The sequence below is a fragment of the Nicotiana tabacum genome, chromosome 3, assembly GCF_000715075.1.
Source record: "Nicotiana tabacum cultivar K326 chromosome 3, ASM71507v2, whole genome shotgun sequence".
NCBI lineage: Eukaryota > Viridiplantae > Streptophyta > Magnoliopsida > Solanales > Solanaceae > Nicotiana > Nicotiana tabacum.
Window position 1 is genome coordinate 214,276,886 of NC_134082.1, and position 9,962 is coordinate 214,286,847.

The following is a 9,962-nucleotide window of genomic DNA, read 5'->3' on the forward strand; positions in this document are numbered from 1 at the left end:
TATTTTTTTTCAAAAGTGCTTTTCTCAAAAGTACTTTTGGTGAGAAGTAGTTTGTGTTTGGCTAATTAGTTTGAAAAACACTTCTGAGCAGCAATTAGTGTTTGGTTAAGCTTTAAAAACTGCTTCTAAGTGTATTTTTCTCAAAAGTGCTTCTCAAAAAAGTGCTTTTTGAGAGAAACTACTTTTTCCTGCTTCTCCAAAACTACTTATGCTTCTCTTCAAAAGCATTTTTTTCCTTCCAAAAGCTTGGCCAAACACCTTAATTTTTGGTCAAAAATGCTTTTGGCAAAAAAAAAAATACTTTCGACCAAAAAAAAGCTTGGCCAAACAGGCTATAAGTCCATTTTCCTTTTCCTTTATTTGGGCCTTTTCTTATGGGACTTGTTCATCCGTCCATCTCTCTCTAAATTAATCACGTGTAGCATGTACCGCATGTTATATTAGTAGCTACAACACGCCAATTATGGATGCTAAAATGTTCTTTATTAAGAATGATTTCTTCTACTATATAATTATTGTTGGTATATAAGTTTGAAAATTACGAGAATAATAGCTATGCCTCAATTTCACCAGTTTAAATCGAAATATGAATATTGTTATGAAACAATAAAGAAAAGCAGAATATTGCGGAGAAAAGTAGGGAGATATTTTTTTTTTATTGATTTAGAATGAATCACAATGAAAAAGAATCTTTTATTTATAGGAAAAAAGTTACTTAGCCACCAAATAACAAACCCTAAAATCTCTTATTCACGTTAAATACAATTCTATTTATAACAAATATAAATTTATGGACCCGTTTTGGCTACTCTTTTTCAAAAAAAAAAAAAAAAATCGAAAACATGTTAGTTCATGTAATTGGATCAATTTTATTTTATTTTTTAAAAAAATATTACAAATTCACAAAAACGTGAATTTTTTTTATCCACTCACAAAACTTCTAGTTTTTTTCAAGTAAAATAACGTCCAAACTTCAACTTTCAAAATTATTTTTCAATACGACTTTAAAAACTTATTTTTTTTCAAATTTCAAGCAAATCTATGTCCAAAAACTAATATAGAAAGAAGTTTCTTATGCTTAGATAAGAGCCGAGCCGGATGTAGTATGCTAACGAAGGGTGCAATTGAATCCATACCATTTGACGAGAAGTAAAAATTTATGTGTGATAATTCATTAAAATTGCCAAAATATAAATATAAACATACAACTTTAAATATAGAGCGAGACCTCTCTATAACAACATCCCTATATAACAATACTTCACTATAAAAGCCAAGCTTTTCCGAAACCAAATTTCATGTTATGTTATAATATATGTTCTTTATAACAACACTTCGCTATAATATATAAAAATATTCGGAACAAACGGTATATTCTACCTGAAAATAAAAGGGGAAATGTTTTTTTTTTTAAGGAAAAGGTAATTAACCATGGAAACAACAACAACAACAACAACCCAGTATAATCCTACTTAGTGGAGTCTGAGGAGGGTAGTGTGTACGTAGACCTTACCCCTACTCTGAGGTAGAGAGGCTGTTTCCAAATAGACCCCGGCATCCTTCCCTCCAAGAACTTCCCACCTTGCTCTTGGGAGACTCGAACTCACAACCTCTTGGTTGAAAGTGGAGGTTGCTTACCATCAGAGTAACCCCGTAACTACTATGCAGTAACTGTACCTAGTAGAAGCGGAGACGAAATTAGAAAGATGGGTCAAAGTAGAGACGTGTTAGCAAAGAGAGACAGTTGCCTTTCTGACTTGGGCGCATGACATTAGAATTTTCTTTGGTAAAACTAAAATAAGCTCCTTTTTTCCTCTCTACTGCAAATTATACTACTAATTTATTTTATTTCGATTCTAATAAAATCTAAATTCTTCTCCGGCATACTGCAGCCCGTCAAAATTATACTCCCCACAGAGAGAGAAAGAGAAGAGTGTGTGTGTGTGTGTGTGTGTTTGTGTTTGTGCGCGCGCGTGTTTAGGTGAGAGAGATCATTGAATTGAAAGAAACAGTAAATCTGATTTAGAGATGAAGTCGTCTTTGGGGAAGCTGAAGAAATTTGCACTGCACAATAAGGAGAAGAAGGATCCTCAGATTTTGTTGCATTTGGATGGCCTCTCTCAGGCTTCTCAGGTTTCTTCTTCTTTGCCGCTTTCTTCCCCACTCCCTTTCCACCATTCCCCAATTAGGGTTTCCGATTCCTCTTTCTTTCCTTTGCTTTTACCCGACCCGTATCCATTTAGTTCCACTTTTTTTTTTTTTTTTTTTTAATGATTCTCCTTCTGTTACTTGTGGTAGTGCTGCTCCGAATTCATCTCCGTTCAAGTTACGAATCTGATTTATCAGTCAACTATTAAACTCCTCTTACAGCATTTTCCTGTTTCATTGGCACTTAAATTTTTAGCTCCGTGGTGCTATGTCTAATTTAAAGTTTTCTTACTTTTCCTCTTTTTGCAGGATATGAAAGACATGAGAGATTCCTATGACAGCTTACTATCTGCAGCAGCAGCTGCAGCTAATAGTGCATTTGGTACACACTTTATCTGCTATATTTTTCATCTTAATTGTTAGTAGCATCGCTTTTGAAACGGGTTGTATGGAAGCATCTAAAGTTCACTTCCCTGTTTGTCAAAAGAGAGTTTGATAACAAGAAGTGCCCTATAGATATGGGAAAGCTCACTTCATTTGCAGTGTGTAACAGGATCATCAAATGTAATCCTCCCCCTCCCCCCCAAAACCTTTATTTTAGTCTTTCTAGATGATCTATATCTGTAAACCTGAATGTAAATTGCGTATTTAGTTACTTCGTAAAAAGAATCCCATCTTTAGCTCATCAAAGTATCAATTTTGTCTTTTCCTTTTGCAGAGTTTTCAGAATCCTTGATGGAAATGGGCAGCTGCCTATTGGAGAAAATTGCACTGAATGGTGATGGGGAAAATGGTCAGTGAATCCATGTTTGGGTCTCCTTATATAATTCTATAGTTCTTTTCTTTGTTGGGTTATGCTTGAACAATTAGGCTGGGATCGTTTCTACTGCTCAAATAAAGTTATCAGCTAAACCTGTGCTTCCGTGCAAAGCGTATTTAAGCATTAACATCCTTGCTTAATGTATGCTTAGATATTAGGTGAATATAGAAGTTGAAATAAAAGATTGGATCCCACTTTTTGTGCTACCAGTTCTTGTTAATTCCTTTGAACTTTTCAGTAAGAAAAGAAAAAATTGGATTTGCCCTTTTTAATGCCTGAGTGAATGTTACGCCTTTCGCATTGTTATACCTTTACCATGTAGGAGCTCTACCTGGTTTCATTGGTTTGCAGTCTTTTATTTGGTATTTAAGATTGTCTTTGATCACGATCTCCCCTCCAGGTCAAATGATATCAGGCACTGTAAAAAGTGTTAATTTCCCACTGATTGCTGTGTCTTCCCAGGCCCACCCACATTGCAGCAAAAGGAAAATGGAGTAGAATAAAGTAGTACCAAATAAAAAGAGAAGAGTCACACATTCTTGTCTTAGTATTTTCCAGTGTCTGCTGTAGTAAATTTATGATATCTGTTCCATTATTCTCTTCTCGAAAATCTGATTGCACATGTATAACAAATGTTTTCTATCCATTTCCGTTCCCTTTTTGTTTGCTGAGTTTTAATGAACTTGCCCATAATTCCTCGTTCTGTTATGTGATTATTTCCTTTGTCAAATACTATCTATATGCAGGCAAGGCATTGTCAATGTTAGGAGGAGTACAATTAGAACTTCAGAAACTCGTCGACTGCTATGTCAGTGCCATTCTTTCTCTCATTAATAATCATTGTACCAAATTATATTGAATGTGTTATGACTTTTGCTTTTTGTATTGCAGCGTTCGCATATCATCCTAACTATCACAAATCCATCTGAATCTCTTCTTAGTGAACTTCGGAAAGTGGAGGTTTGTTCTTTTGTGATTCTGTTATTCACCTCTACATCTTCCTGATAGTGGTACAAATTCTGGGAAGAACCAAAATTCCAGATTCAATATGGGACGATTTAATATTTTTTCATTCATTTCCATCCTAATCAAAAAAGGCGTTTTTCAAAATTTTTGATTGTTTTCTGTATTTGATGAATTGTAAGATAAAAAGGCACTTTTCTTAATTTTATCAATTATTTGATAATTATTTGTAACTTTTCTCAGCTTTCCCCTTTCTCTTTATTGATTGTTAACTGTATCAGTTTTGATATTTATGCGCTTTATTTTCTTATCCACATTTTAGATAGTAAGAAGGCTAAATGAGCTGTACCTTTTCAATAGTAAAGGATTTCCTTTTCCTTCCTTTCTCTTCCTCAATAACCCCACTTGTACCAATCATGTGCTGCAACCAATTAAATAACCAAGAGTTTTTGGATCTGAGCAATTTTGTCATACTAATTCAGCCTAACATGTTCCTGAAACAAATGAGATGTAGTGAGGTTAATGGTTGCCAAATTGTTTCAGCAACTCTGATGTCAAAGTACCAAGAAAATGGAGAGAACCAAAACGAAATTGTTCTGCATGCTACCTGAAATTTCTCTTAATCTTGTTTTCATTTCTTTTGAGCCATTGCTTCTATGGTTTTTTTAATGCAGGTTGGTTTTTATTGATCTTCATTGCCAGTTTCATTTGACTCCAACAATTTGGAAACTATTAATTATAAATAAGCCATGCTAATTCTTTGTCCTGACTGATAGTTGTTTCTCGTTAATTGGTTGAAACTTTTGAAAGTAATATCGTTTGATGATGTTTCTTTTCCTTTTCTTTGTTGTTATTGCCAAAAGAGCTAAATTGGGATAGAATAAGGAAATGTCTACGGTTATGGTCATTCGAATCTAGTGACAAGTTGTGAGACAAATTTGATGATCTCTTAATGCCTTTCACCTAGGTATAACATGAGCTTATGTTACAGTTACTTGATAATCTTCACTTCTTCAGTGTATCTCTTTTGCCGCCTTAGTTGAAGATGTCCTGCATTAGGTGCTGTGATAAATTTTTAATTGGGTGTGCTTGGAGTTGCTTGTAGATGCACCACAACTGTGGCTTCTTTGCTCTCTGATAGATATTAAATTATCGACAATATTGTTACACCAACAATCCCTATAAATATAAGGGCTTGGTTGGTTGAGATTAATTCAATTAATTTGCTGATTTCTTTTTCTCATTAATTTGGTTTATTTAATCAGAGTAGTTTTTGCTAATCCTATAAAACATCAACTTTTACAGCTAATAACTAAATCTGTGACCGGTTTTACAGCTAATACTTCTGTGACCGGTTAATTAAATCAATCTAATAACCAGTCAATCAGATGACCAAAAACAATTTGGTTGATCAAACAAAACAGATCCTATTAATTTGCATCAACCGCCAAAAGTCAGTTATATGAATGGATTCTTCAGGAAGTTGCATATAGGACACTTCTATGTAAGAATTTTTGCATGTTTCCTCGTTACTCAGTGGGTAGTATCCTTTTCCTTGATGCAGGAAATGAAACTGCAGTGTGATGAGAAAAGGTATCCCTCTTCACATGTCTTTTGGCAGATATCTATTTTTCTTTAAAAAATTTATGTCTTGCTAACATCAGGCATGATCTACAGGGAGGTGTACGAGTATATGGCAAAAAGGGGAAAGGGTGGAAAAGGGGAGAACTTTACTTCTCAGCAGTTACAGGCGGCCCGGGAAGACTATGAGGAAATGGCAAGACTTTGCATTTTCCGTGTACAATCTCTGAAGCAAGGGCAATGTCGCAGCCTTTTGACCCAAGCAGTTCGTCACCATGGAGCACAGGTGTCCTTTTGCATTTTTTTTGGGGCTCCATTTGACCCATTATAGGTTATCCATCTTTGTCTTGGATCGGTTAATGATTTGTTTGCCTAATTTCTCTTTTTCTGGAGCAGTTGAATTTCTTTCGCAAAGGACTGAAATCTCTTGAAGCTGTTGAACCACAAATAAGGGTAGTTGCTGAAAAGCAACACATTGACTACCAACTTGTTGAATTGGATGATAGTGAGGATGGAGGGAAGAGCTATGAGGCTAATGATGGTGGTGAATTGAGTTTTGATTATAGACAAAATAAGCAGGAACTAAATGATCCTTTCCCATTGAGGGATTCAATGGAGGTAAATTACCATATTGTTGTCATGCCTCTATTTTCTTTTGTGGAAGATTATGAACTGCCTTCGTTCGGGTTTATCCTGGAGATCTTGACTGTTGCAGCTTTTTGCGGCGTGTCAATTCTTAAATCCTGTTGCCTGCCCTTTGCTTGTAATTAACACAATAAAACTGGCTGACGTAAATATGTTCTAGTTCACGATGCTATATCCATTTTTTTGTCGTATTGTGTAAAGCGATAGGGTGCTTGCTTTTAGCAGAAAAAATTGTCTTTTGGTTTTCCTAATCTTCTCTATGCATTTCTACACAAACTGAGTCTTATCCCACTATTACTAAGGCTAGCTAAGCCTTTTTATTACTGCCTCTGTCCTTCAATTGTATTTCATCCCTTGACTAATTTCTTGTACTCATACAATGCACATCTGAATTCATCCGCCTGTTAATTTGTCCGTGCAAAAAGGGAGAGCCGAGAATGGTGGTTATTATCTGTCTTGGTAGCGATATAGGCATTATTGAATTTTGGTTTGATATGGTGAACTTGTTTAATTTGCTAAATGTTGGATTTTGGTCTAATATGCCTGACTTTGGCAGTTTGATCCGGCGGATGCTCCAAGTGCCCTACTAACCTCTGGGATGGAGGAAGGGGAGGTAACATTCTGTTCTTGTTACTGTTACTGTTACTGTTACTGGTACTCAGTATACATATATTCAGCTATATAATTGTCCTATGTGGGTTCTGTAATTTATTTCGAAAGAGGTTTATTACTGTTTTGAGCTACTTCACACATTGCCTTAGATTTTCGCTTAGATTATCAACTTGTGCGACTTAACTTATTTAATTTGGAAGACTCATCTTGCAGTTGGATTTTGGCAAAAACCAAGAGCAGACTTTTACTAGACAACCTCGTGCAGGCAGTCATTCTGCTCCAATATTTGCGGAGAAATTGGATATTTCTGATAGAATCAAACAAGCACAGACATCTGTCCGCAAATTTCACACATACGTTTTACCAACTCCAGCTGATGCGAAAAGTTTGAGTACAAGGACAAGTGTTTCCCTTCACTCTAGTGTTACAAATCCTAGTGGAGGAACCAACAATCCCTGGCATTCTTCCCCGCTTAATATGGATAATTATTCTAAATTTGCAGAAGGAAACTTGTCAACGGACACTCTTGCAAAAGCCCAACCCACTGCTAATAATCTCTCCGCCCCACTACCCCCGCCTCTTGCTGAGGGAACTTCTTTCCCACAATATGATGTACAAAATGGACTTGATGCTAGAAAAATAAGACGACTTGCTTTCTCAGGTCCATTATCAAGTAAACCTTCATCGGGCAAGCCTTTGTTATCTGCCAGCGGACCTATTGGCTTGGCTGAACGGCCTCTTCTAGAACCTGGATTGGCCTCTGGAGTACCAATAACTCAGCCACCATCAACTCTAGATGTATCCTACAGTGCTTCACCTCCCCTTGTTTCTTCACCAAAAATTAGTGAGCTTCATGAGCTCCCGCAGCCTCCTGGCTTATTGGCCTCCAAGCCATCAAGTTCAACTGCAGTTGGGCACTCTGCGCCCCTAGTCAACAGAAATCGAGAAATGTCTCCAACAAATCAGAGTCCTGTGCTGGCATCAAATACGGGTTCTCCACTACCACTTCCTCCACTAACCATTCCTCGAAGTTTTTCTATACCGTCCAACAATCAGAGAGCAATGGCGCTACATGTAGCCCAGCTGCTAGAGTCTCCTCAAAGAAAGGGCAAGGGTGATGTAATGTGCTCTCCTCCATTAACACCTATATCTCTTTCAAACGCTTCAAATTCTGGGCAAATCAGAGGTAAAATATCTTGATTATATTAACTTGGCAACTATATTGTTTCCAGATGGATTATTTCTTTTTCCGAGCAAATGATAAATTCTACAGTGAACCTCTTATCTGTGAACCTGATTATGAAGATCTGCCTGAGTCACCTTTGGAATGGAAAAAGAAAGGGTTACAAGTAAGGGGAATGGTCAATAAGTAGTTAAGTATTTCTATAGCTAAAGGAGGCTCTGGATATATCATAGAGGCAGATTGGAGAATGCATTGTTTTTATGTGTTGATTGCTCAATTTATTCCTTTCCCCCCTTGTCTTTTGACATCTAAATGTCGGTGGATGCAGGTAGGAGCTGATTTACGTAAGGCTTTGCAAAAAGTGACATTTTTTTTTTCTTTTGGGTTCGGGGTGTAGAGTTTTTTCCCCACAAGCTGGTGTTGCGGGAGTGGGATTTGTACATATGTTATTAATGTAAGTTTTTATTTTTTGTCCATTTGACGTTCTCCATATATCTTACACGAATGTAATGGAAGCTCCCTGTCTCAGTTTTGATCTCGTGGTGTTTGATACCGGAGTGTTCTTTACACTGCCTTCTCCACCCTTTCTAGCGTTTGGAGAAGCCTTGAAAAGGAAAAATCAGATTAAGAATAAATCTCAGTTATGTTCTTAATAAGGTATGTAGTCCAGTAATTATTCAATATCTGGTCGATGAGAGATGACAAGTAGACTAGTGGGGACGCATAAACTGGTTCTAACACCATTGTTGTGAAAGGAAAACTAGTAGTATAATGTTTAACTGGTAAATCTGAGCACAAGGCAGTTTATTTCCGACAGGAAGTAAAAAGAAATGCAACATAGGGTTAAATTGAAAGCGAAAACGAGTATCTATACTACTATAAAAGCAGGAATCCTCTAAACTAAAAGTTTAATTACTTAATTGCCCATGTTATTAGCCTAATTAACCAAACTTCTTATGACTCACTGGTTAATATTAGTCTATTGTGACAGTTTCTTTTGGATAGGGATATTCGACCATTTTAGTTTATTTAAAGATTTTGTGGTGCTTTGTTTTATAAAAGAGAAGGGAAGTTTCTTCCGGTGAATCACGTCTTCAACTTTGCTACTTTAGACTTTTGCCTTTTATTATCTTGTTTGTGTTTTCTGCCAATATAAATCATTTATTGTTGGTCATAAACTTATGTTCACCAAATTACACGTTACTGATTATTTATGATGAGGTAAAACAAATGATTTAATTTCTTAATTTCTTGATAAGATGAATAGATCATGTCCTACGGTATTATGCAAATTGAGAGCATGCTTCTCTATGTGTTTTTTGTACAATTTCTTTGTGTCCTTATCTGATTCTATGTAATGCTCATAAGTGATGATATTTTATTACTATCTTTTGATCATTGCAAAATTTTTGGAATAACTTAAGATTTTTATTACAACTTAACTCATTAATAGATCTTCTACTGATCCTGATTTTAGAATAAGGCTGTAGAAACTACTATAGTCATAGTCTATAAGTTGAGAACCATGTATATAAATGAATACCCTAAAAAATGACAAATGAGAAGTATTAGTTTTTTTTTTGCTAATAGAAGTATTAGGTTGAAGTTTGTCTCTGTGCTCTTTGGGAGTGGAAATATAACAAAGACAACCAAAGAATGAAAGAATATTAAGTGATGGGCAATATATTGTGGATGAGAATTCCCAAGTAAGACATATAATCTCATTAATTAGAAAGAAAACGAGTGCTTCAAACGAGAAATAGATATAAATACCATCAAAGATGAGATACTTGCCATAGCTTGTACATGAGGCATTTGTTAGGAGCGAACTTTTAGATTTTGGCGTAAGTTCGGAATGAACATTCATTCGAAAATTGTCTTGGTCAGTAGAGATGAAACTTTTCCTTGAAAATTGACGCCAGTGTATATATTATTTGCTTTTGGATATCACTTAGTTAATAGTACTCAATAATCATGTAGATAATACTCCAATTTAAGACTATTCATGTA

General features: G+C 35.7%; 1 protein-coding gene across 2 annotated transcripts; it reads left to right on the top strand.

Annotated features, from left to right (window-relative positions):
- Nucleotides 1–1,726: 1,726 nt before the first annotated feature.
- On the top strand, nt 1,727–8,611 carry LOC107808812 (uncharacterized protein At2g33490). Of its 2 annotated transcripts, XR_012708172.1 has the most exons (12): nt 1,727–2,133; nt 2,458–2,530; nt 2,867–2,941; nt 3,715–3,776; nt 3,860–3,928; nt 5,496–5,524; nt 5,609–5,798; nt 5,909–6,130; nt 6,714–6,770; nt 6,983–7,955; nt 8,281–8,406; nt 8,482–8,611. XR_012708172.1 is itself a non-coding variant. In XM_075250583.1 (11 exons), the coding sequence occupies exons 1-11, from the start codon at nt 2,029–2,031 to the stop codon at nt 8,289–8,291; spliced, it is 1,866 nt and encodes a 621-aa protein (XP_075106684.1). In that variant the 5' UTR covers nt 1,727–2,028; the 3' UTR covers nt 8,292–8,428. The 2 variants fall into 2 exon arrangements, 1 of the variants encoding a protein (XP_075106684.1); XM_075250583.1 differs by lacking the exon at nt 8,482–8,611 and having other exon boundaries at nt 8,281–8,428.
- Nucleotides 8,612–9,962: the final 1,351 nt, after the last annotated feature.